The 27624-nt window shown below is 42.2% G+C and overlaps 1 protein-coding gene across 1 annotated transcript in view; it reads right to left on the bottom strand.

Annotated features, from left to right (window-relative positions):
• LOC140730960 (uncharacterized) overlaps positions 1 to 27624 on the bottom strand; it is a 405020-nt gene that overhangs the window by 238495 nt on the left and 138901 nt on the right. Inside the window, exons 5-7 of the mRNA XM_073052071.1 lie at positions 20277 to 20438; positions 7753 to 8619; positions 2597 to 2632 (exon numbers count right to left, since the gene is read on the bottom strand). Coding sequence (XP_072908172.1) covers positions 2597 to 2632; positions 7753 to 8619; positions 20277 to 20438 — 1065 coding nt within the window. The remainder of the gene's footprint in view (positions 1 to 2596; positions 2633 to 7752; positions 8620 to 20276; positions 20439 to 27624) is intronic.

Raw genomic sequence — 27624 nt, 5'->3', positions numbered from 1 at the left:
TCAAATTTGGTTTGTTACAAAACACCCAGTTGAGAATTGCCTTGCGTGCTCAGCCCCAACATGCTATAAAAAGCCATCTCGCAGGCATTCTACAAACTCCTCCTCTTGGGATCGAGCAGCAACATGATATTCCCAATCTACCTGCATATTGAAATCTCCCCGGACTATCATAACATTGCCTTTGTTTACACCTTTTCTATTCCACCATTGTAATTTGTACCCCACATCCTGGTTTTATTTCAAGATTGAGAATAACCTTTGATTTTCATCAAGCAATATTGCCCTGAATCCACTCCAAATAATATTTGGGTCACTACTTGTTGTTGTTTTTTGTCATTTTTAGCAGATCTTTGTGATTTTTCCATCTGCATTTATTGCTGACTCAATCCATCCAATCAAATTAACAATGCAGTCACAAATCTTAAAGCAAGAGGGCTATAATCTTCTGAAAAAAATCTCAGGTGAGAACATCTACCTGTGTGCTAGAGTAACACTATTGTGAAGCATTGTGGATGGGCTGAGATGGTTTACCTTCCTGCTTCACATTCAATAAGATCATGGCTGATCCAGCTGTGGACTCAGGTCCACTGCCTTTTCCCCATAAACCTTAATCCCCCTGATATGCAGAAATCTATCTAACTGCATCTTAATTAAATTATAAAAGTAGCTTCTACTGCTTCTATGGACAGAGAATTTCACAGATGCACTGCTCTTTGGGGAAAGTAGTTTCTCATCTCCATCCTAAACCTGTTTCTATAAGATCATGTTTCATCCTACCACAGCAGGCTAGAAGAATAACAATAAGCTGTCAATGAAATCTTGAGATGTTGGCTTCCTTAAGCTCCATCAACACTGCTCTTTGTTGTCTTGTAAATTCCTAGCCAACTTATGCTACAAATTCTTTAATGCTGCCAAAAATCCATTGTCTCAACAATACAACAGGAAAACCTATTGATCCTTAAGCTAAGTCCTTTCCATCTAGCCATAAGAGATCAGAACGATTTGCAACCTCTAGTTTTGTTCTTTCTGAAGTATGGAGGTAATGGTGAGGGGCTTTCAGCTGACTGAGGACCACACTGACAGCTAAAGCCGAGATGGTGGCTTGAGAAAAAGACAACCCAAAAGAGTTTGCTTTACCGAGGGAATTTTCATTTGCTTTATTGCAACAAATCATCTGCAAACCTATCCAAAATCATGCACAATATAACTTGCGTGCATACCTTTTTTTTGTGATAGAGTAACAAGGAATACTCATCTGTGGCAGTTTGGAGCTGTTGGTTCTTCGAGACAAGTCCTGAGTTTGAAAATGTAATTGAGATACAAGTTCTTTGACAAGATAGCACCTGGCTGTATGTTTTACTGAAGGGAAGTAACCAATAAAAGTAATCCTCCTCAGGGTAAATGAATTCTCAAAGCAATTCAAAGGCTACATGTGCCTAGTCAACAATATGCAACGTTACATTGGAAAGGTGCTGATTTTATTTTATTTTATTCTCACAAATCAATGAATCTGTTGTAAAAAAAAGATCACTCCCTACTTGTACATAGTTCTTTCCTTTTGCTTGTTTTTTCTTTCCACTCTTTTCTATAAGTGTACATCCCAGATAAATACTTTGTGGAGATTTTGTGATATATATGATTATATTGTATATATGTACAATGTCTGAAATACATCTTATGGAAATGTTTGTTTGATGAACTTCAATAAAAAAAACAAATTACAAAAAAAAAGGAAAGGTGCTTCAAACCTCTGCAAACATTGCCCACCATTTATTGAGTACCATTTGCCTAGAATAGCTGCAAGAGATGTTAAAAGCTTTATTCCTTCACCCTGATACTCAGGATCATCCCTCTCTCATGGGTTGAGTGGTAGTGAACAGTTCAGGTGCTCTGCACCTTGTCTCACTGGTACTAAAGAGTTCTTCGCAAATTTGCATCACATCCTGTGTCGTAGTTGATTCATATGTTCAAAAGAAAAGAGAACTCATGGGCAAAGGAAACAGAGTTGCCTCTACTCTTCAAGTTGCCTGTTTCAAGAACTGATTGCATGTGATGTTAATCCCCCTTACAATAACCTGAAAGGTGTGGATTTTTTTAAATAGGCAGCATTGTGATAGTGGATGCAATCAATTGCTGTAGGAAATGGTGAATATTTGGAAGAAGCTGCCAAGGTCAAGCTAATTTGAGTTAAAATCACATTAAGATTTATCAACAAAGATGTGGAGCTTTGTTATTTTACTGCTGTTCAAACTCTTCCATTTTGTACATCAAACTCAGCACCATTCCCTCATGACAGTGGCAGCAAAGAGGGGATCCATAAACTAACTCGCATCCGTACCAGGCTTGGCTTTTTCTCCACATTTCAAGTTTAACTCCGTACAGCAGAAAACATTTACAAAGGCATATTTCACTGTAAAAGGGAAAGAGGTAAGGTGAGGTGACCAGGACTAATTTATAACCATATTAACAGCTCGACTTTACTCAATCCATTTCAAATGCCAAAGAGAAATGCAACATGAGATTGCATGCAATAGAGCATAATTCATATTCAGAAACACCATTAAGTTATCTATAACCCCACAGAAATACGACTCACTTTATCTCCTTTAGGTCCTGGTGGTCCAGGGTCCCCCTGATTTTGAGAAGAGAAAAGGAAAAGGACTGTGAAAACTAATAGATGCAAACTCATTAAAACAACTGTTAATACATCAGAATGAAGTTAAACAGATTATAATTCTATCTCAAGCACATTATATTCTTGAAGGCACACTGAAAGGCACATTTTTCACAAGCTACAGTCCACGCTTTATTGTGGTGCTTCATTCAGCTGGCTCTTGTGCAAGTAACAGCTACTGCACTGAATGCCAGCTGACACCCATGCTGATTAACAATTCCGATGCTGTTAGTTCCAAATTTCATTTAAAAATGTGTAGTTCTGCATCATTAATAGTTTGTATCACACTTGGACCTGTGATAACTTAGATTCTTTAAAATTTGATTTGTTATTATGAATTTATGAATGTGACCAAAAAATTTAATAGCCTGATTCTCCATCTATATCGCATGAATGGCTGTGCTAAAGCTGTTATTTTCTTTAGAAACTTAAAAATCAATCCAACAACAATTGTTTATGATCCTGTAAACTTTAATTTAGATTCACCATTAGTAACAGCAAATGATCTATCACAAAGCAGTTTAGACATGAACTGACATATATTAAGCAAATGACATTGGAGTTAGCAATCTTTCTCAGGCAGATTGACTTCATTCCTTTGCAGCACAGGAGAATGAGGAGGGATCTTATGGAAGTATACACAATTATGAGGCACATATATAGGGTAAATATTTGCAGGCTTTTTTTTCCCCTGAGGTTGGATGAGACTAGAAGCAGAGGTCACGAGGTTAAGGTGAAAGATGAAATATTTAAGAGGAACCTCAGTGAGATAAGTTATGTTGCAGCCTTATGCAACTGTAGTTAGACAGCATCTGGATTATTGCATTGAGACGCCCCATTATAAGAAGTATGTGGAGACTCTGAGATGCTGCCTGGACTATAGGGCATGGGTATAGAGGTAAGGTTGGACAAACTCAGATTGTTTTCTCTGGAGTGGCGGAAGCCAAGGGGAGACCTGGCAGTGCTTTATAGATTTTACTAGGCATAGACAAAGCATCTGTTCCCCAGGGTTGAAATATCTAACACAGCAGGACATGCATTTAAGGTGAGAGGGAATAAGTTCAAAGATGTGTGCGGCAAGTTTTTTTTTACTCAGAATGGTGACTGTTTGGAACACACTAGCAGGGGGTGGTTGTGCAGGAAAATATGCTAGAGGTATTTAGAGGCTCTTCGATAGACGCATGACTGTGTGGAGAATGGAGTGACGTAGGCCTCGTGTTGACAGAAGGAATTAGTTTACTTAGGTATTTAAATCCTGGTTTAATTATTTTGGCAACAACATTATGGTGGGCAAAGATCCTGGTCCTGTGCAGCACTGGTCTGTGTTCTACGATCTATCAGCAGCTTTTACTGTTGTAACTGGTTTGGGTTCAGAATCCAGGACACCAGGATCTGCGGACGGCTCAGGCACGTGTCCTTTGATGGGTGTGTCTCAACTCCGGTGGGCTGGTACAACATGAGTGGCCCGTGCTTGTCTATGTGCACAGGACTGACAGACAATGTTATCCATATACCATTGTGTTGAGCACAACTGGACCGAGTTACACAGGACTGGTGCTGAATGTGCACACTACCCAGAGGCAAAGTCACCAGGCTTGTAATCGATACCCTCCTTTTGTTAGACATTGGCATTCTGAACTGCCAGCACTGACAGCTCTCGGTTAAAATGAAAATTCTTGCCTTATATTTCCAAATCTAATGACTTTCAAAGGAAACTGGTCATGCACAATCACAGAGGGAGGAAGTTTAAAAGAAATTTTTAAAATCTTGGATGTCTAATCCCAATTAAGGGTACAATTTTTTCAGTTGAGCTGGTGTCAGAGTATATTTTATAACATCTTTACTCTGCCCTTGCTTGCTCTGAAAATGTGGTTAAAACTTGTTGTGATGCAGAAACAGCTCATTCACATTGCAGAGTTTGCTATAGGAGTGTATGTAGGTTATGTTAAAGGGGAAACTTAAACAGAATTATCACTGTCCGCTCACACAGGAATTACATCAAACAAATTGCATTTGTAACTTCAACGCTAGGCATTTTGATCTGCTAACCATTAAGTTAATGAGAATCTGCTCCCCCATCATTTCTCCTTGTGAGTTCAAGCCTGTGTGCCATATTTCAACGACATTATGGAGTAGTTCACTTTATCTTCAGCATTGCATAAACTCATAATCTTCCATCCTTGGACTCACTTTACACCACACGCTGTCGGAGCAGTGTTGCCAGGATAATCAAGGATAAGTCCCACCCAGCCAACGCACTGTTTGTCCCACTTCCCTCCAGGAGAAGGTTCAGGAGCATGAAGATACGTACGGCCAGATTTGGGAACAGCTTCTTTCCAACTGTGATAAGACTGCTGAACGGATCCTGACCCGGATCTGGGCCGTACCTTCCAAATATCCGGACCTGACTTGCACTACCTTACTTTCCCTTTTCTATTTTCTAATTATGATTTATAATTTAAATTTTTATTATATTTACTTCGATTTGTACTTCAGGGAGCGCGAAGCACAGAAAAAAATATCACTGTGATGATTGTACGCTCTAGTATCAATTGTTTGGTGACAAAGTATTTGTATTTGTCACGATGAATCATTTCCAATCCTTATGTTAATATTATGTACTGGCGCATGATTTTGACTTAATCATCAACATAAAATGTTCAAGACATAAACCAGAGACGGAACTATTTTTAAGGTTTATTTTTCCATAAGGTTATTTGATGGAAGGAGATTTTGAAAAGAGAGGTTTAATAGTCCTAAAGTGTGTGAACCTTTATGGTAATCTTGGACTTAAACACAGGATGCAATAATTGGTATGAACTTCCCAAGAATGAAAAGATACATTAAACTTAAATAAATATCAGTATTAAGTAGTTTGATGTTATTTTGGTATGTTTTTTTTTACAGATCATGTTTCTTTTTATTTGATATACCCTAATTTGAATCTTATCTATTTCCTGACCAATTTATTGATAATCCAATTTTGATACTGAATGGAAAATATTAGGTAACAAGCAATGTCTGATGGAGAAAAAGTTCAAAGGAACACAAATCTGACAGACTTACCGTTACCTTGGTTTCAAATTATGTAGTGCTCACTTATAGCTACCAACATTCCCACTAAGAATAGTTGAAGCATTTGCAACTATTTCACCTCAAATTTTGTTTTAATACTTAGATTGCCTGTTTGTTTATTTAGGATTAAACCTATAATTCCCCCACCATTTTCTTCCCAACCTAATGCCAGCATCCTTCTCCAATCTCTTTACCTGTGAGAGCCATTGGCCGAGGCATTAAGGGACCTTTGCTGTCGGGCGGAGCTTAGAAGGTTTAATGGCGCCTGACGGCAACTCCTTTGCTTGCAACTTTGGAAACAGCTCTGTTTCCATCTTTAATATCTCTAATTTTCCTTTTTGGGGTTCTTTTGAAGACCCTGACCTGGAGTTACACGCTGACTACGGTTCTTTGCAGGAATGGGACCCGCATTCAGGGTTCCATAACTGGCCATTGTTTGGCACGCCAAAGGCTCAGCATAAAAATCCCGCTCGAATTTGGAAGCCTAGGATCTCGGGGCTCTGGAGATGGGCAGATCAAGGGTCGGTGTCACGACAGGAGATACATGCGTTATCGGAGGTGTGAGGATATCTTTGCGATTTTCAGGCACAGAGCTTGTAAAAAGCAATGTGATGGACTTCTAACATCGTAAACCAGCAAGTTGTTTGTTATGTCTCCCTGCTCACTGGGAAAATGGAGACACCCCTTTCTTCCTTGTGCAAAGGTTGAGTAAAGTCCATCTCCCACCTCCCATCCTCATCACATTCTACAGGGGTTGTATTGAGAGCAACCTGAGCAGTTGCATCACTGCCTGGTTGGGAAATTGCACCATCTCAGATCGCAAGACGCTGCAGCGGATAGTGAGGTCAGCTGAGAAGATCATCGGGGTCTCTCTTCCCGCCATTACAAACATTTACACTACACGCTGCATCTGCAAAGCAAACAGCATTATGAAGGACCCCATGCACCCCTCATACAAACTCTTCTCCCTCCTGCCATCTGGGAAAAGGCTCCAAAGCATTCGGGCTCTCACGACCAGACTATGTAACAGTTTCTTCTCCCAAGCCATCAGACTCCTCAATACCCAGAGCCTGGACTGACACCAACTTACTGTCCTCTATTGTGCCTATTGTCTTGTTTATTATTTATTATAATGCCTGCACTGTTTTGTGAACTTTATGCAGTCCTGGGTAGGTCTGTAGTCCAGTGTAGTTTTTTTTTCTGTGTTGTTTTTTACGTAGTTCAGTCTAGTTTCTGTACTGTTTCATGTAACACCATGGTCCTGAAAAACGTTGTCTCGATTTTACTGTGTTCTGTACCAACAGTTATGGTCGAGATGACAATAAAAAGTGACTTGACTTGAGAGAACCTGTGGTATGTTGAATACCAGGTGAAATGCGAAGTCTTTGGGGTAACTGCAAGTCTGCGTCTTTGCTGTTGCTTTGCTCACGCTTGAGTGCTCGGTGGCGGGTGCCGATACTTTTTTTTTGCCAGTGGGGGAGGGGGATTTTTGCTCGCTGCCACTTACGCATGGGAGGGGGGAGCTTTGAGGGGGACTTGGAGTTCTAACATTTAACTGTCATTCATTCTTTCAGGCACTCCTCTGTTTTCGTGGATGGTTGTGAAGAAAAAGCATTTCAGGATGTATAGTGTATACATTTCTCTGACATTAAATGTACCTTTGAAACCTTTACTTGACATTTGGATGTTTAATCTCCAATATGCATTCTAGAATCTATTTTAAGCGCAGCGTGTTTCTACTGCATTGTGAAATGCCCTTTCATTGTCTTAGCTCAGTGAAATGCTCAACACAGTTACTCATCACTGCAACATAGTTCAGACCTGCAGATAAAAAAACAACAACAGGGGACTTGAGAAGATGTGCCAGGTGGTAAGATATAGCTCACCTGACCAGGAGACCAGGTGCAGCAGCTGCTACATTGCACCAATTGTAAAATTCCTTGACCGAGCATCAACGTACCCTTGAAGATCCTGTCTGTGTGACCTGGTGTCAACTCACTTACCGGTGGACCAGGTAGCCCCACTGGTCCTCTTGGCCCAGGAGCTCTTGCCTTTCCACATGTCCGGACTCCGCAACGAGCCTGGATCCCTGCTTGGGATGAACTCTTCCCTGAGGTCCTGTGGAGTTCCTTGTGCTGCCACTGTGCCGTCTCTTCTGTGGTCTCCATCTCCAACATCTCTTTGCTGGAAATAACTTTTTCTTTGGGATTCTCAACCAGGTAATGATCACTGTTTAGATTTATATTTGCTTTGTACCACCTCAACTTCTTGGAAGTTGGAACATTTTTGTTTGCGAGATCGATTATCAACATGCTTTCTTCCTGCTGTGCATCAATCTCCTTCCACAGCAGTGGGATGTCTCCGTCTGGGTAAGTACTCGATGAATTAGTTAGTAATTGGGTGACAATTGTCGGAGCGGGCGAGGTCACTGAGCGGTTGTCTGAAACACCATTCTGCTTTTGCTTGCGGAGAGCAACACCTCCCTGATCTTCAGATACTGACAGGTAGATCCCTTCGCCAATAACCTCATCAAACGCACCGGGAGTCTTTACATTGGACCTCTCATCAGTCTCTTCAAGAATTTCATTGAGTTTAAAATCAGGAGCTTGGTGAAAGGTATTTGAGATCTCTTTGTAATTGTGTGGGAATGATGGGAGGTTGATGTTTGTCCCAGGCCTGCCTGGTCCTGAAAGGGTTACTGCGCTGTTGGTGAGATTCAGCAGTTCGGTGCCCCCATTTTGATTATATTCAGGTGGCTTCCCCGATGTGGAGTCTCTAACCACAGTCTTCACACGAGTATGACCTGTCATTCCTTTGATCTGAGTCAAGGCTGGTCTTGTATCTATTTCATGAGTTATATCCCCAGATCCCTGGAGAAAAACAAAGTCAGATAATGAGAGATTACTTCCACAAATATTGTTATTGTTACTACTGAGTCAAAACCAATTTTTTTAAATTGGAGAGAGATTGAAAATCTGGCTGAATGGTGCCACAGTAACAACCTCGCCCCCAATGTCAGCAAGACCAACGAGTTGATTATTGACCTCAGGAGGAGGAAACCAGAAGTCCAGGAGCCAGTTCTTACCGGGTGATCAGAGGTGGAGAGAGTTAGCAACTTTAAATTACTTCGTGTTACGACTTCAGAGGATCTGCCCTGGGACGCCAGCACTTAAGTGCAATTACGAAGAAAGCATGAGAGTTCCTCCCTAGGAGTTTGCAAAGATTCGGCATGACAAATAAAACTTAGACAAACTTCTATAGATGTGTGGTGGAGAGTATATTGATTAATTGCATCATGGCCTGGTATGGAAACCACAATGCTCTTGAATGGAAAAGCCTCCTAAAGACCCACACCAGCAGGTTTAGGAAAGTTGTTACCCCTCAACCATCAGGCTCTTGAACCAGAGGAGATAACTTCACTCGCCCCACTGAACTGTCCTCACAACCTACGAATTGACTTTCGAAGACTCTTCATCTCATGTTCTTGTTGTTTATTTATTTATTTACTATCATCATCATTATTATTATTTCTTGTTTGTTTTTCCATTTACACAATTTGTTGTCTTTTGCAGACTGATTGTTTGTCCGTCCTGTTGGGGGCAGTCTTTCATTGATTTTATTGTGTTTCTTGTACTTACTATGAATGACTGGGAACAAATGAATGTCAGGATCAGGATTCATATACATGCATTTAAATGGACTTTGAACTTTGATATGGTAGATCCAGGACTCCACTGAGTACCTGCCCATTAGCTCATGATTTGTCTTCTACAGTCAAGTGTTACGAAAACCCCGTAACCAGGTAACTTACCAGCAAAGATAGATGGATCAGCTGAGTCGGATGCTACTATTTTCAACCGTTTTATTCAACAAGGGCACAAACGTATGGTTAATACAAAACATTCAGATCATCAAAACTCAATCTAAAACACCGGTGTAATAATAATCATTCAAAACACAAGCTCGATCGTCGTCTAGGGGTAATGTAGATTTTATATCGTTCACTGGATATCTAAAAGTCTTTTAGATCACGGCAGTTTCACTTAGTTGCCGGCGGAAGTGTCGCGTTGGTGCACTTTTAGTTAGAAAGACAGAGAACATGAAGCATTTACCCGACAGGTTTTCCAACCTGTAGGAGGTAGTCGGAAGTCTCGTTGGGGGAATGGACTCTCATCTGTGGCTTCCCCTGTAGCTAGGCCGTCTTCCGTGGTGAAGTCGCCAATCCCAGGCAAGGGAAGGACGCACACGAACCCCACCACCGGCTGTAGCTATTAAAACGCTGTCGCAGGATTTCTAGCGTTTCTCCTTCGTGTGTTTCCTTGGTGCATCTGAGGGTCCTCCCCTCAGACCCGCCTTTATACTTCTTCATGGGATCGCAGGTGTCAATCAAGTTGCAGGTAATGCGATCTCTCTCTCAACCAGCCCACTTTGCCCGAGGGCTTTTCAGGTGGTCTCCATGAGACAATAGTCAAAGTCACTTTTATTCTGCTTCTTGGGAGAATGTGGTCTTTCGCACGTCTCTCTCTCTTGGGTCAGTTGACCCCCCTTAACTAGAGTTCTTGCGATTTTCACAAAGGAGGGGGCCAACGGCATAACACAAGACACTTGAGATACAGGCATTTCTCCACTAATCCTGATCAGATGCACACAGCATAAATCTGTGTTTAATCAGAACCACTGAATCAAGGAATTTCTGTCAGTTTTAAACCTTTTACATTAATTGGCTTTCACGCGTGAGACTGACGATAAATCACAGCTTGCAGAAAAAGAACTCAGCTTTTCTGCATTTCAGTCCCGATGAAGGGTCTCGGGCCAAAATGTCGACTGTACACTTTTCCATAGCTGGCCTGCTGTGTTCCACCAGTATTGAGTGCTTGTTGCTTTTCAGCATTTTCACATTTTACTGCATAATTCCAGCTCCTGAAGTTTTCTTTGTTTTTCAATAATATTTAATTTGTGGAACATTGCTTTAACAGATCCTCTTTCTGACGTCATAACTTGTTTTCATGAAGAATTTGTAGTGGAGCACATGAGAATCTTGAACAACTATCTCTGAATTCAGGTTCTACAAACCAATAACACCCACGCAAGACATTTTCTAGGTACCAGTAGGACAAAAGCAAAGTGTGAAATACAATCTACGTTATACTAGACCAATAGCAATTCACTCACACAAAAACATTGTGCACCCAATTCTCAATCTGTGTTGTACAATTGTAAGTACATCTAAGTCACACCACCCTCAGTTCAGTGTTGTCCACCAGTTTTGTTGTCCTACATGTCTCCAAATGTCATTGTTCCATCACTAGTAGTCCATTCCTATCAGCCACTGCTAAGCTCTGAAATTTCCTCTCTGAATCTCCTCAGTCTATTAAGCTGATCCATTAAACCTGCCACTATGATCGTGTTTCTGTTGAAAACTGACATGGTATCTGTTAGAACAGTTATTTTTATTCAGAAATAACTCTTGTGAAACTTTGAGAAGTGGAAGGGAAGAACATTGTGATTAAAACTTCAGCGTCCTGGAAGTGTATGGTTGTGCAGTAAATCTAATTTTGATTGGGTATGTTTAGAAAGTGACAAAGTACAGTAAATTTTATTCTCAAAGTATATAGAATCAGAATCAGGTTAATTATCACCGGCATTGTTGTGAGATTTGTTAACTTAGCAGCTGCAGTTCAATGCAATACATATTATAGAAGAAGAAGAAATAAATAATAAATAAGTGCACCAGTCACAGTATATGTATATTGAACAGATTAAAAATCATGCAAAAGCAGAAATAAGATTATTAAAAATGTGAGGTAGTGTTCACAGGTTCAATATCCATTTAGGAATCGGATGGCAGAGGGGAAGAAGCTGTTCCTGAATCGCTGAGTGTGTGCCTTCAGGCTTCTGTACCTCCTACCTGATGGTAACAGTGAGAAAAGGGCATGCCCTGGGTGCTGGAGGTCCTTAATAATGGACGCTGCCTTTCTGAGACACTGCTCCCTAAAGATGTCCTGCATACTTTGTAGACTAGTACCCAAGATGGAGCTGACTAAATTTACAACCCTCTGCAGCTTCTTTTGATCCTGTGCAGTAGCACCCCCACACCAGACAGTGATGTAGCCTGTCAGAATGGTCTCCATGGTACATCTATTTTAGTTTTTGAGTGTATTTGTTGACATACCAAATCTCTTCAAACTCTTAATGAAGTATAGTCACTATCTTGCCTTCTTTATAACTACATCGATATGTTGGGATCAAGTTAAATCCTCAGAGATCTTGACACTCAGGAATAGAATGGTACCATAGTTGTCTTCAGCGGGCAGTGCACTAAATATAAAAGTCGGGAGCTCATGTGTAAAAGTTTAGTTGGGCCATGTTAATGTATTGCGTCCGGTTCTGGTCACAATATTACAGGAAGGATGTTATGGATTTAGACAAAAAATTAGAATCAGAATCAGGTTTAATATCACTGGCACATGGTATGAAAGTTATTGTTTTGTGGCAGCAGTACAGTGCAATACATAATTAAAAAATCTATAAATTACAGTAAGTATATATATATTAAATTCAGTAAGTAGTGAGAGAGAGAGAGAGAGAGAGAGAGAGAGAGAGAGAGAGAGAGAGAGAGAGAGAGAGAGGAGAGAGAGAGAGAGAGAGAGAGAGAGAGAGAGAGAGAGAGAGAGAGAGAGAGAGAGAGAGAGAGAGAGAGAGAATGAAAAAAATGGTGAGGTAGTGCAGAACATACTTTGGGTACAGAAAAGGTTCACCGGGGTATTCCATAGATTAGAGATTATGAGCTAGAAGGAGAGTTTAGACAAACTTGGATGGTTTACACTGACATCAGAGGTTGAGGAGTGACCTACTTGAATTATATAAAATTTTGGGAAACTTTGATCATCAGTCTTTTTGCCACAGTTGAAATGTCAAATACTAGTGGGCTTAGGTTTAAATTGAGAGGTGGGAAGTTTGATGAAGATGTGCTGTTTGACTTTATGACTTTATGTTCAAGACAAGTCTAATGCTAGGTACCTGGAATGTGCTGCCAGGGGATGTTGTAGAAGTAGACAGGCACATGAACAGGCAAGGAATGGAGGGCTACGGACCATGTGCAGGCAGATGGGATTAGTTTAGACCAGCATCATGATTAGCTCAGACACCATAGGCCAAAGGACCTGCACTACTTTACATTCCATGTTTTACACAAAGATTAATGAAATAAGCGCTCCACGAGAGAGGGTCAAAACGTTAGATAGATAAACAAGCCTGCTGTACCCTTATAATTATCAGAACATTATGTAGAGCCACTTCAAAGCATTTTCATCTCATTGTCTGTTATTACAGGCTACTCCAATCAAATACACTGAAGGATTTCTGAAAGCATCTTATTCTGGGATATATACAGAATAGTTAGTCACGCCAAATCTAGCATTAACTATTGGCTTTGAATTCAATCTTTGCAATAATCATTTACAAAACTAATAGTAGATCCAAAGACTGCCTCGTCACTTTTCATTAAAATCTTTATAAAACGCGCTTACTTTGAAGACTTAAGAAATCTGTTTAAAATTATCTTTTTTTTAAATATAGTTGTTCTTTAAAAATTTGCCTAGGCAACCCCTAAAGTAAAATTTATAAACTTCCCTTCAAATCTCAACCACCAAATGACAACATTGGAAGTTAGTCTTTTCCCACAGGAAATGTGAAGAACATCCCAGTCATTTCTGCTGGTAAATGTAGACAATGAATTGAAGGCTCTCCAATTGTAGAACAGAGTGATCTAGGGATAATGGTGCATAGTTCCCTGAAGGTGGAATCTCATGTGGATAGGGTGGTGAAGAAAGCTTTTGGTATGCTGGCCTTTATAAATCAGAGCATTGAGAATAGGAGTTAGGATGTAATGTTAAAATTGCACAAGGCATTGGTGAGGCCAAATTTGGAGTATTGTGTACAGTTCTGGTCACTGAATTATAGGAAAGATGTCAACACAATAGAGAGAGTAGAGGAGATTTACTAGAATTTTACCTGGGTTTCAGCACCTAAGTTACAGAGAAAGGTTGAACAAGTTAGGTCTTTATTCTTTGGAGTGTAGAAGGTTGAGGGGGGACTTGATAGAGGTATTTAAAATTATGAGGGGGATAGATAGAGTTGATGTGGATAGGCTTTTTCCATTGAGAGTAGGGGAGATTCTGATTATATGATATATATGTACAATGTCTGAAATACATCTTACAGAAATGTTTGTTTGATGAACTACAACAAAAAAATAAATTACAAAAAAAAGAGAGTAGGGGAGATTCAAACAAGAGGACATGAGTTGAGAGTTAAGGGGCAAAAGTTTAGGGGTAAACCGAGGGGGAACTTCTTTACTCAGAGAGTGGTAGCTGTGTGGAATGAGCTTCCGGTAGAAGTGGTAGAGGCAGGTTTGATATTGTCATTTAAAAAAAATTGGACAGGTATATGGACAGGAAAGGAATGGAGGGTTATGGGCTGAGTGCAGGTAGGTGGGACTAGATGAGAGTAAGCGTTCGGCACGGGCTAGAAGAGCCGAGATGGCCTGTTTCCGTGCTGTAATTGTTTTATGGAAGTTGGAGCAGGTTTTGATTTGAGGATGGAAGGGCTCTCATTTGAGGAAGTAGAGGGGGTCCTCAATGTGTGAATGTAGAGGGAGCCTTAAAATGAGAAAATAAAGGAAGTGTTAATTTTAAGAAGTGGAGGGAATCTCAATCCGAGAAAGTGGAGGAAGCCTCTGTTTGAGGAAGTGCAGGGGGTTGATGATTGAAGAAAGTGGAGGGGGTTAATGAACTGAGGAAGTGGAAGGGGTTGATGAACTGAAGACGTGGAGGGGGTTGATGATTTGAGTAAGTGCAGGGGTTGATGATTTGAGGAAGTGGAAGCGGTTGATGATTTGAGGAAGTGGAAGAGGTTGATGAACTGAGGGGGTTGATGATTTGAGGAAGTGGAGGGGGTTGATGATTTGAGGAAGTGGAAGGGGTTGATGATCTGAGGAAGTGGAAGGGGTTGATGAACTGAGACGGTTGATGATTTGAGGAAGTGGAAGGGGTTGATGAACTGAGACGGTTGATGATTTGAGGAAGTGGAGGGGGTTGATGATCTGAGGAAGTGGAAGGGGTTGATGAACTGAGACGGTTGATGATTTGAGGAAGTGGAAGGGGTTGATGAACTGAGACGGTTGATGATTTGAGGAAGTGGAGGGGGTTGATGATTTGAGGATGTGGAGGGGTTTGATGAACTGAGGAAGTGCAGACTGCCTCAGCCAATGCATTGCTGACTCTCAATGCAAGGTGTTTGTGTTTCTATCTCAGGTCACATGTGAAAATGACCGGATGTTGGAACAACGATGAAAGGTGATTTAAGAGCTCAGCACAGACAGATGGAAGACACCAGCATATGGAGCAAAGCAACAGAATCAAGGTAGAAAACTCAGTTTAAAGAGCCATTACAGTCTGGATAACCAACTCCCAGCTACGTACCATCCGGCAATTTCAGAGTATTACAGTGCTGCTTGTATCCAGTTAGCTGGTAGTCTCGTAGGACAGATGCTTCACTCACGGCTACTTTAACAGTTATTAACATTGTAGACTGGGTTGTTTCTGACTGACTACCCATCCTATATCTAGCTAAACAATCCTAGAATCTATATATTTACAGCAGGTAAAGTTAAAATTGCCTTTTAAACCACCTAAAGATTAAAATGAGGAAGCGTACCCTACCCTTCTCCTCAAACATTCAAGAATAAGCCTGGCTTTCCACTTCAAAATAGATTGAAATCATAGGCCCCAATGACTCTGACCTTGTGTTGTCCATTGGTGGGCCTCATCCCAACCTCTGAAAGGTAGGAATTGAGAAGTTTTTCCTGCAGCTGTACCATTGCAGTGCTCTGGGACCCGCCAATAGATTGGCTTCTGGAATCAAGGTGAGGACATGCCTGTCTACTGCTTCCCCATGGTCACTTTCTTAAAGCAATGCTGCAGTTCAGGTGAATGCATTCAGGAGATGGAAGTGAAATTCAGCCGTATGGTTGAAATGAATCTGTGTGATGTAATCTATGCATCAACAACAATACACTTACGCATACAGAGTTGCATTGTGTCACAATTTAATCTGAGCTTGAATTTTTTTTTTCAAATTGCATTTTATATAAATCTGGTATCCCTTTCCAGAATTCTGTTTTGAAGTAAGAGTTGATCTAATCTGTAAGGCATTTGATAAGGTTCCCTGTGTGAGGCTCCTTCAGAAAGTCAGGAGGCATGGGATCTAAGGAGGCCTTGCTTTGTGGATCCAGAATTTTGCCCACAGAAGGCAAAACATGGTTGCAGATGGTTTGTATTCTGCATGGAGGTTGGTGACCAATGGTGTTCCGCAGGGATCTGTTCTGGGACCCCTCCTCTTTGTGATTTTTATAAATGAAAAAGTAGAAGGGTGGGTTAGTAAGTTTGCTGATGACACAAAGGTTGGGGATGTTGTGGATAGTCTGGAGGGTTGTTAGAGGTTACAGCGGGATATCGATAGGATGCAGGACTGGGCTGAGAAGTGGCAGATTAGTGAGAAGTGGTTCATTTTGGTAGGTCCAACTTGAACTGAATTGACTTTACTACTTACATCCTTCATATACATGAGGAGTAAAAATCGTTATGTTACAGCTCTGTCCAAATGTGCAATGTGCCATTTATAGTAATTTGTAATAAACAGTATGTACAACAGGATAGTCAATATAACATCGAAATACAGTTGTGTGAATTAATCAGTCTGATGGTCTGGAAGAAGCTGTCCCGGAGCCTTTTGGTCCTGGCTTTTATGTTGCAGTACCATTTCCTGGATGGTAGCAGCTGGAACAGTGTGTGGTTGGGCTGATTTGGGTCCCCAGTGATCCTTCGGGCTCTTTTTATGCAGCCATCTTTATAAATGTCCTGAATAGTGGGGAATTTACATGTACAGATGCGCTGGACTGTCTGCACCACTCTCTGTAGAGACCTGCGATTGAGGGAGGTACAGTTCCCATACCAGGCAGTGATGCAGCCAGTCAGGATACTCTCAATTGTGCCCCTATAGAAAGTTCTTAGGATTTGGGGGCCCACACCAAACTTCTTCAACCGTCTGAGGTGAAAGAGGTGCTGTTGTGCCTTTTTCACCACAAAGCCGGTATGTACAGACCACATGAGATCCTCGCTGATGTTTATGCTGAGGAACTTAAAGCTGTTCACCCTCTCAACCCCAGATCCATTGATGCCAATAGGGGTGAGCCTGTCTCCATCCCTCCTGTAGTTCACAACCAGCTTCTTTGTTTTTGTGACATTGAGGGAGAGGTTGTTTTCTTGACACCACTGTGTCAGGGTGATAATATCTTCTCTGTGGGTTGCATGATTATTATTTGAGATTAGGCCAATCAGTACAGTGTGGTCAGCAAATTTAATTAGCAGATTGGAGCTGTGGGTGGTGACACAGTCATGGGTATACAGAGAGTAAAGGAGGGGGCTTCGGACACAGTCCTGAGGGACACCTGTGTTGAGGGTCAGAGGAGCAGAGGTGAGGGAGCCCACTCTTATCACCTGCCTGTGATCTGACAGGAAGTCCAGGATCCAGCTACACAAGGCAGGGTGAAGGCCAAGGTCTCTGAGAATGTAATATTAATGGTAAGACTCTTGGCAGTGTGGAGAATCTGAAAGATAATGGGGTCCGTGTCGAAAGGACACTCAAAGCTGCTGCGCAGGTTGACAGTGTTGTTAAGAAGGCGTATGGTGTGTTGAACTTCATCAACCGTGGGACTGAGTTCAAGAGCCATGAGGTAACGTTACAGCTATATGAGACCTTGGTCAGACTCTACCTGGAGTACTGTGTTCGGTTCTGGTCACCTCTCTACAGGAAGGAGGTGGATATCGTAGAGAGAGTACAGAGGAGATTGACAAGGATGTTGCTAGATTGGAAGGCGTATATTATGACAATAGACTGAGTGTACTTGGCCTTTTCTCCTTGGAGTGACGGAGGTTGAGAGGTGACCTGATAGAGGTGTATAAGATGATAAGTGGCATTGATAGTGTAGATAGTCAGAGGCTTTTTCCCAGGGCTAAAATGGCTAACACAAGGGGACATAATTTTAAGGTTCTTGGAAATGGGTACTAAGGGGATGTCAGGGGTAAGTTTTTCACACAGAGAGTGGTGGGTGTGTGGAATGCACTGCTGGCAGCAGTGGTGGAAGAGAATAAAATAGGGTCTTTTAAGAGACTCTTAGATAGGTAAATGGAGCTTACAAAAATAGAGGGCTATGCGCTCGAGAAATTCTAGGCAGTCTATAGAGTAGGTTACATGGTTGGCACAACATTGTGGGCCGAAAGGCCTGTAATGTGCCGTAAATTTCTATGTTCTATGTTCTAATTAATACATCCTGGTTTAGACTCTTTATGAATCACTGCCACAACACCTTCCCTTCCCACAGGCACACGATCTTCTGAAGAGGGTGCCATGCCACATCAGTTGTCTACAAGTCATTGTGAGAAAGCAGATGAAGCCACAGCTGCCAAAGTAAAAACGGTTTGCCTTTCCATCACCTACCACAAGCTTCTTCTGATAGATTTTGTGGGTTCCATCAAGCAATAAAAGTTTCAGTCACTGGCTTGGAGGTGGGCACATCAGTTTCTCTAACTTCCAGTGGCCACTTCACTACTGTTTTCCTTGCATGTCCCCTCCAGCCACATTTTGTTATCCCTGCTTCCTGTGGTCCTCTCATCACTTCCCTTCTCCGTCCCTCATGACCTGCCCATCACCTCCCTCTAGTTCCCCACCCCCCTCTTTTACTGCCTACTGTCCTGTCCTGTCCGATCCCTTCTTCCTCAGCCCTTTACCTCCTTCACCTATCACCTGCCAACTTCCCATATCATTCCCTTTGATCCCCCTCCTCCACCCACCTACCTTCTCCCTGCACCTGAACTCAGCATCAGCTGCCAGCTTCCCACATCATTCCCTTTATCCCCACTTACTCACCCACCTACCTTCTCCCTGCACCTGGACTTGCCTCTCACCTGCCAGCTTGTGCTCCTTCGCCCGTCACTACCTTTTTATTCTGGCTTCTGCCCTCTTCCTTTCCAGATGTGAAGAAGGATCGCAGCTTGAAACATCACCTGTTCATTTTGTTCCATAGGTGCTGCCTGACCTGCTGTGTTCCACCAGATGAATCCTGCATCTTGGAGAATGATTATTCTGTTATCCATATTCGTTTGGCGGCTGCTGAGGTTGTACCTGGGCTAATTTTAACTACCTGCAATGAAATTACTGCACTGCTTCTAAGCCGTCTAGTTGGGACAGGTGCTTGATTTTTAATCATAAATTATAGCTGCTTGAGGTCTTCAATGTTAACAATTCTTCAGGTACGTTTGCGATCATAATTAAATGTGGAAGCAGCAGCTTCTCGTGTGCTCCATGTGATTCATCTGCCACCTTATTTCTGATTTCACTGGAAATTGCTCACTCTTAAAAAAAAATGCAGCAACAGAAAACTTGACCTTAGTTCTAAAATGAATCTCAAACAAAAGGAAACCAGCAGGTGCTGGAAATCCGAGCATCACACACAAAATGCCGGAGGAACTCAGCAGGCCAGGCAGCATCGGTGGAAAAGAGTACAGTCGACGTTTCAGGCCAAAAACCTTCAGCAGTCCAGCATTTTGTGTGTCTGTCCTCATGAAGGGCCTCGCCCCGAAACATCGACTGTACTCTTTTCCATAGATGCTGCCTGGCCTGCAGAGTTCCTCCGGCATTTAATGTGAGCAGCTAGAGCAGGATCAACCACCTTGACTACTGGGCAAAAATCTGTAAAAGCATCAGTCACATAGGCTGAAACTATTGTGCCTGATATATCAATGATGATTCTAATGCACTAAACCCACTTATCATTACTTGCTCTCCAATGAGATGGTATTTAATCCAAACCTGCAAAGCTTTAGCAATTAGGTGATGGTTAAATATTTATAAAAGAATTTACTACATAAATCACAGTTTCAGTAGGCTTTGATTCAGAATTTTTAGAGCAAAGGGACATTTTTAGCTCCACAATGATAATGAGATCATTATTTCCACTTGCCTATCCCTCTGATTAGTCAAGGCTCCCAAAATATAGAGATCATAATCCCTCCCGGGTGCTCATACACATAACGTTACCAGGAAAAGGGAAAAAAGACACTTGTCGGGTTTTACAGGCAGAAACAACACAAGGCACCCATGTGTGTGGCACACAACACACTCGTCCTCTCCAGTAGCACTCATCCATCTCCCGGAAGCTGTTAAAATAGACAAGCTTTTCTGGAGACAAATGCACTGCCCACTTGTAAAGGATGAGGTGAATGTCACAGCTACAACAGAGATGAAAAATGATTTGGTACCGTAATCACACAATTGATAAACAAACGGCAGATGGACTGGTCGTCTGAGGATGGAGTCACATTGATGACATCAATCACACTGGGGTGGAAAGAACATTTTGGATTTTGGAAACACGAGCACTTCCTATTCACGTAGTAGAAATCTTTACCTCTGACCGCACGGAGAGAAAATAGTTTCCTTCATGGAAGTCGGGACCGCTGAGGACGGGCTCATCTTTGGATGTCACCTTACAAGTTGGATGGTACCTTGTGCAATGCTCTTTGGCCGCAGTTGGCTTTCCCATAACAAACAGCAGCTGTTGAATTAGTCCCTAAACAGAAGTGACATTCACTTTAGAGTTGAGGAAGTATTTACAGTACGTATCAATGTTACACAGCTTCTCGCCATAATAACTTGTTGATGGACTGAAAATGTTGGTTTAACAAACAGGATAAAGCTCACCCTCACCAACCCAACATGATTATACAAGTTTAACTTTTGTGAGAGAGTTTGAGAAATTGCCTTTAGTATGCTGTCATCACATAGATAGATTGTTAATTAGGACAACTGGAAATCTTATTACATTTATTCTTTGTTATTTGTATTCACGTTTCTTTGAGAACTACTCATAGAGTGCTATTTGAAAGCAGATGTATTTGATTCGGGCCCCTATCTTACAGTAGAACGATGCATCGTGTATAAGTGACCTGGATGAAAATGTAGATGGGTGGGTTAGTAAGTTTGTGAATGATTCCAGGGTTGGTGGAGTTGCAGATAGTGCAGAAGATTGGTAAAGAATACAGTGCGATATAGATCAGTTGCAGACATGGGCAGAGAAATGGCAGATGGAGTTTAACCCAGATAAACGTGAGGTGTTGCCCCTCAATAAGGGAAATGCAGGGAGACTGTTCAACGTTAAGGACAAGATCCTTAACAGTGTTGCTGAGCAGAGAGATTTTATCTCATAAAAAATCTCATAGTTCATAGTTCCTTGGAAGTGGCTACCGAGGTCCATAATGTGGTTCAGAAGACTTAGGGAGTGCTTACTTTTATTAATTGAGGTACCAAGTTCAACAGGTAGTAGGTTAGTAGGTTGCAAGGTTATAAAAGTCTAGTTAGACCACATCTTGAATATTGCATACAGTTCTGATCGCCCCACTCTAGGAAGGATGTTGAGGCTTTGGAGAGGGTGCAGAAGAGGTTTACAAGAATGCTGCCTGGTTTAGAGGGCATGTGCTATCACAAGGGCTGGATAAACTTGGGTTGTTTTCTCTGGAGTGGCAGAGGCTGAGGGGAGATCTGATAGAGGTTTACAAGATTATGAGAGGCACAGATAGAGTGGACCGGGACTATCTGTTTCCTAGAGTTGAAATGTCTAATACCAGGGCATGCATTGAAGGTGAGAGGGGGTAGGTTCAAAGGGGGATGTGAGGGGTAAGTTTTTTACTCAAAGAGTTGTGGATGTCTGAGAATGTGCAGCCTGGTATGGTGGTAGAGGGCAATACATTAGAGGCTTTTAATAAACATTTGGATAGGCACATGGATATAAGGAAGATGGAGGGATATGGACATTCTGAAGGTAGGAGGGATTAGTGTCTGGGTGTTTTTGATCTGCTTTTTTGCTGGTTCAGCACAACATTGTGGGCTGAATGGCCTGTTCCTGTGCTCTACCATACTCTAATTGTAGTTAAGAAGCAATTCATCAGGCATACAGAAACAAGAGAAGTCGCATTGAGAGAAAGACATATATCCTAGGTACTTTCTAAGGTAAGGACATGTTTAACACAGTTTTGTGGGCCGGAGCTCCTGTATTGTGCTGTAGGTTTCCTGTGTTTCTATGTTTCTATATCCCTCCAGTACGGGTTGGTGAGTGAGATACTCCAGAAGGATTGATCCAGAATGTTCTAGAGGTATCACTGAGGGATGAAACCAGGAAACATCAGCAGCTCTGGAACATTTTGATGAATCATCTTCATGAGTAGTGGCAAACATCACAGGTAAAGTAAATTCTATAGTGCACAGAAAGGAGGAGGGGAAGGGGGAGAAAAGGGGAAGATAGTGAGAGAACCACAGAACAGCAATGAGATTGGTAATGACACTAAAGGATGGGGTTAAAAAACCTGCGATTGCTGAGCTGATTTAAGACAGCTGCTATATACTTGCTGGTTAGATAGGGTCTCCACAAACTCCCACTGAGAGGGTTACAGGCTGAGCACGGAGCAGAAGCAGCATAGATTTAGTGACAGGCAACACGAAGCCTGAGGTTACCACGCAGACTGAATGGAAATATTTCACTAAAGGGTTACCTAGTCCCCCAGTGATCGGAGATGAGCTAACTTGCGGGCTTCAGCAAATCCCTTCAATGTCTGACAGGCTTAACAAGAGGTTTCTTGAACCGAGCTCGAGCTTTTACCATCACAGCCCCTCCTCCTGCCCCATCCATGTACTCCTTCTCTCATTCCTTGTGACAACATTGAAAACCCTGTCCAACTTCCCAGGAAATCTTTTCTCACTTATTTATATCTTCAGGCTGGCCCGGTCAGTGTTTCTTGCCCATTCCTACCTGCCCTGGGCAAGGTGGCACTTTCTGAAGAGTATAAAGGATGCCTTCATCCTTCCGATAAAGATACTCAGTTCATCGGTGTCATTGGGAAAGAATTCCAGGGTTTGGATCAAGCAATGAGGAAGGAAGAGCATGATACATCCAAGTCAGGATAGCGTGTAACTTGGTGGAGATTGCGGAGGGGAAATTCGTGCTGCCCTTTCCCTGCGGTGGACACTGTGAGATGTTGACTAAAGGCAAATTTGGACTTCACAGATGAAAAGTGGTTCTGTACTGATAGGCAGCAAGCTAGATAAAACATATTAAAAACAAGAGAGGCATTTTTCATTAGAACAAGATAAACAAAGTGGAATTTGAAAGGAAAGTTAGAAATAATCAGACAATCCACAACACTGCAGCTAAGAGTGCCACAGCCTTCGAACACCGGAGAGTCGGATTCAATCGTGCACCCATTCTGTCTGTGTGGAGTTTTCACCTTCTCTGGTTTCCTCCCACATCCTAAATACATGCTGTCCGGCAAGTTAATTGTCTGTTGTGTGCAGGGGAGTGGTAGAATCCATGGTGTGCTAGTGAGAATATGAGGAGATTTAACAAATGGGATTGGTGTAGGTCTCTGTAAATAGTTGGCTGATGGCAGCACGGACTCGATGGCCATCGAGCCTGTCTCCACGCTGTGTCGATTACTCTACTGATAAAGGATTCTATTGGCTGTAAATCCAAAGTTAGCCTCTGTTAAGAGTTTATAAATAAATATACGGTAAAAAAAAAAGCTGAGGAACTGTCAGCACTTGGTCCACAGGTTGTTTCCAGCTGTGGAAATGGTTATTTTATAATGAAGTACAGATATCCTGTTTTTTTTTATATTGAAAGATTGAATCACTTTGCTCATGACAAATATAGTTAGAATTGAGAGGCATATACATCCAGGGACTCAATAAAGAAAAGCTTCCATTGTTGCAGTGTGCAGATGCAAGGGTGCCCTAGGGTTTTACAGGAAGCCAGCTCCCAAGAGTTGAATAGGTGCCAGCTCTTTCTGATACACTGCCTGATGAACTTCTTCCACTGCTGATTGTCCATCAGTATCTTCTATGATGGTAGATTTGAGCTGATGGCAATTGGTTTATTGTTGGATTTGCATTCCATCCTGACAGATCATTCCATACATAAGAACATTCAAGTAGTACAAAATAAAAACAATTCAGAATGCAGAATATAGTGTTACAGAAAAAGTGTGAGGCAGTGATGTCGTACATTGAAAGGTCAAAATTTCATCCACGAGAGTCTGATATCAGCAGGGTAGAAGCTATTACAATGGTTTGTTGTTAGAATGGATTAACATGGCCTCTACTTGTGCAACATTTCAGTCTATGGCCTCTTCTTGGCCTCTCCTCAGGGTGGAGGAGCAACACCTTATTAGACCATCAGACCCATAAGACATCGGAGCAGAATTAGGCCATTTGGCTCATCGAGTCTGCTCCACTATTTCATAAGGGCTGATCCAATTTACCTCTCAGCTCCAATCTCCTGTCTTCTTCCCATATCCTTTTATGCCCTAACCAATCAAGAATCGATCCACCTCTGCCTTCAATATACCCAATTACTTGGTCTCCACAGCTGCCTGTGGCAAAGAATCCCACATATTTACCACTGTCTGGCTAAAGAAATTCCTCCTCAACTCCATTCGAAAAGGATGCCCCTCTATTCCGGGGCTTTGTCCTCTGGTCTTAGACTCTCCCACCACAGGAAACATCCTCTCCTCATCCACTTTATCAAGGCCTTTCACCATTCGATAGGTTTCAATGAGGTCACCCCTCATTCATCTGAATTCTTTTGTTTTTTTGTATTTTCTCTCCATTTAGAAACTAAATCAACCCTTTCACTTCTTCTACCAAAGTGCATGACCATACACTTCCCGTCACTGTATTCCATCTGGCATTTCTTTCCCGTTCTCCTAGTCTGTCTAAGAGGTTCTGTAGCCTCTCCACTTCCCCAAAACTACCTGCCCCTCCCCCTATCTTCATTTCATCTGCAAACTTTGCAACAAAGCCATCACTTCCGTCATCCAAATCATTGACATGTAACGTCAAGTCCCAACACAGACCTCTGAGGAACACCACTAGCAGCCAACCAGAAAAGGCACCCTTTATTCCCATTCTTTGCCTGCTGCCAATCAGCTACTGTTTTATCCATGCCAGAATCTTTCCTGTAATACTATGGGCTTGTAGGTTTGTTAAGCAACTTCTACATGTGGCACCTTGTCAAAGGCCTTCTGAATTATATACCCAATATATTCCATTTGGGTTGACTCCAACCTGATAGCATGAATATCGATTTCTCCTTCCGGTAAAAAAAATACTCCCTCCTGCTCTCCTCTTCTTCTATTCAGCCCTCCGGCCTCTTGCCTCTTCTCCTTCTCACCTGCCTATCACCTCCCCTTCTTCCTTCCCTTTCTCCTATGATCCAGTCTCCACTCCTATCAGATTCTTTCCTTTCCAGCCCTTTATCTTTCCCACCCATCTGGCTTTACCTATCACCATCCGGCTATCTGTCTTTCCCTTCCCCCAAAACTTTTTATTTCGGCACCTTCCCCCTTCCCTTCCAGTCCTAAAACTGTGTCTCAGCCCAAAATGTCGGCTGTTTATTGATTTCCACAGATGCTCCCTGACCCGCTGAGTTCCTCCAGCATTTTGCGTACGTTGATTAGGATTTCCAGCATCTGCAGAATTTCTCATGTTTAAAATGGTTTGCTGCCATCTGCTGAAGACAAACATTATATTGTCCAAGATCACGTACTCATGGAAAAGAAAATGGATTGGTGGAGTAGAGGTGCAGACTCTTCAGTCCACAAAGTACATTCGAAACACCAACTATCCAAGCGTATGAGTCACGTTTACCAACGGCTCAAAGTGGCAACACAGCCCAATGGGGTAATGAAGAGGGCAAATGGAATGCTCATTTATGTAGGTCAGGGCATAATGTATGAAAGCCGTAACGCTCGGTACACAGTCAATATCCCTTTTCCATAGTAGGGGCATCAAAATCAAAATGGAATAGATTTCAGGCGGGAGGAAGGAGTTTTAAAAGGCTAGGTTTTGTTTTACAGGCAGTGGTTAAAATCTGGAACACAGTGCCACAGGAGGTGCTGCAGTTAACATACAATTACAACATTTAGGAGGCATTTGAATGGGCAACACTCAAAAAAGGAAGATATAGGAAGCTGTGGCTCTAACATTGGCCAGTGGAATTAATGTAGATGCACTAAAAGGTCAGTGCACTAAAATCTCTTTCTGTGTTGTGCAAATGACTTTAGTACCCTTGATCTGTCATCTTCGATGGCTTGTGTGGTTTTTGGTCAGAATGAGGATCAGGTTTATTAACTCTGACATTCACTCAGTCACCACGTTATTGGGTACTCCTGTACCTAGTAAAGTGGCCATTGAGTGTATGCATGTTCGTGGTCTTTTGCTGTTGTAGCTCATTCACTTCAAACTTCGACATGTTGTGCATTCAGAGATGTTTTTCTGGACATCATTTTGGTAATACGTGGTTATTTGAGTTACTGTCGCCTTTCAGCTGAAGATGGTGCTGGTGAAGCCCAGCGACTTCTCACTGGCAGCAAACAAAACAAACAATAAAACAAAATACTTTATCAATAACACTTTTTCTTGTAAAATATATGGTAAATGTTTACCGCAGGCAATGGAGAGGCAATCAAAAGCAAGGCAGAGTCAAGGGAGGAAGCATGCGAGTGCGAGGCTAAGTTAGAAACATCGAAAACCTACAGCACAATACAGGCTCTTCGGCCCACAAAGCTGTACCAAACTTATCCTTAGAACTACCTAGGCTTATTCATAGCCCTCTATTTCTCTAAGCTCCATGTACCCATCCAGGAGTCTCTTAAAAGACCCTATCGTTTTCACCTCCACCACCGCTGCCGGCAGCCCATTCCACGCACTCACCACTCCCTGCGTAAAAAACTTATCCCTGACATCTCCTCTGTACCTGCTACCTTAAAATTGTGCCCTCTCATGCTAGCCATTTCAGCCCTGGGAGAAAAGCCTCTGACTATCCACACGATCAATGCCTCTCATTATCTTGTACACCTCTATCAGGTCACCTCTCATCCTCCGTCGCTCCAAGGAGAAAAGGCCAAGTTCACTCAACCTATTTTCATAAGGCATACTCCCCAATCCAGGCAACATTCTTGTAAATCTCCTCTGCACCCTTTCTATGGTTTCCACATCCTTCCTGTAGTGAGGTGACTAGAACTGAGCACAGTACTCCAAGTGGAGTCTGACCAGGGTCCTATATAGCTGCAACATTACCTCTCAGCTCTTAAACTCAATTCCATGATTGATGAAGGCCAATGCACCATATGCCTTCTTAATCACAGCTGCTTTGAGTGTTCTATGGACTCATATCCCAAGATCCCTCTGATCCTCCACACTGCCAAGAAACTTACCATTAATGTTATATTCTCTCATCATATTTGACCTACCAAAATGAACCACCTCACACTTATCTGGGTTGAACTCCATCTGCCACTTCTCAGCCCAGTTTTGCATCTTATCATTGTCCTGCTGTAACCTCTGATAGCCCTCCATACTATCCACAACCTCCAACCTTTGTGTCATCAGCAAATTTACTAACCCGTTCCTTCACTTCCTCAACCAGGTCATTTATAAAAATCACAAAGAGTAGGGGTCCCAGAACAGATCTCTGAGGCACACCACTGGTCACCGGCCTCCATGCGGAATATGACCCGTCTATTACCACTCTTTGCCTTCTGTAGGCAAGCCAGTTCTGGATTCACAAAGCAATGTCCCCTTGGATCCCATGCCTTCTTACTTTCTCAATGAGCCTTGCATGGGGTACCTTATCAAATGCCTTGCTAAAATCCATATACACTGCATCTACTGCTCTACCATTATGAATGTGTTTAGTCACATCCTCA

This window comes from Hemitrygon akajei, chromosome 7 (assembly GCF_048418815.1).
Source record: "Hemitrygon akajei chromosome 7, sHemAka1.3, whole genome shotgun sequence".
NCBI lineage: Eukaryota > Metazoa > Chordata > Chondrichthyes > Myliobatiformes > Dasyatidae > Hemitrygon > Hemitrygon akajei.
Note: the sequence above shows the minus strand (reverse complement) of the source record. Positions and strands in the feature narration are given on the sequence as shown.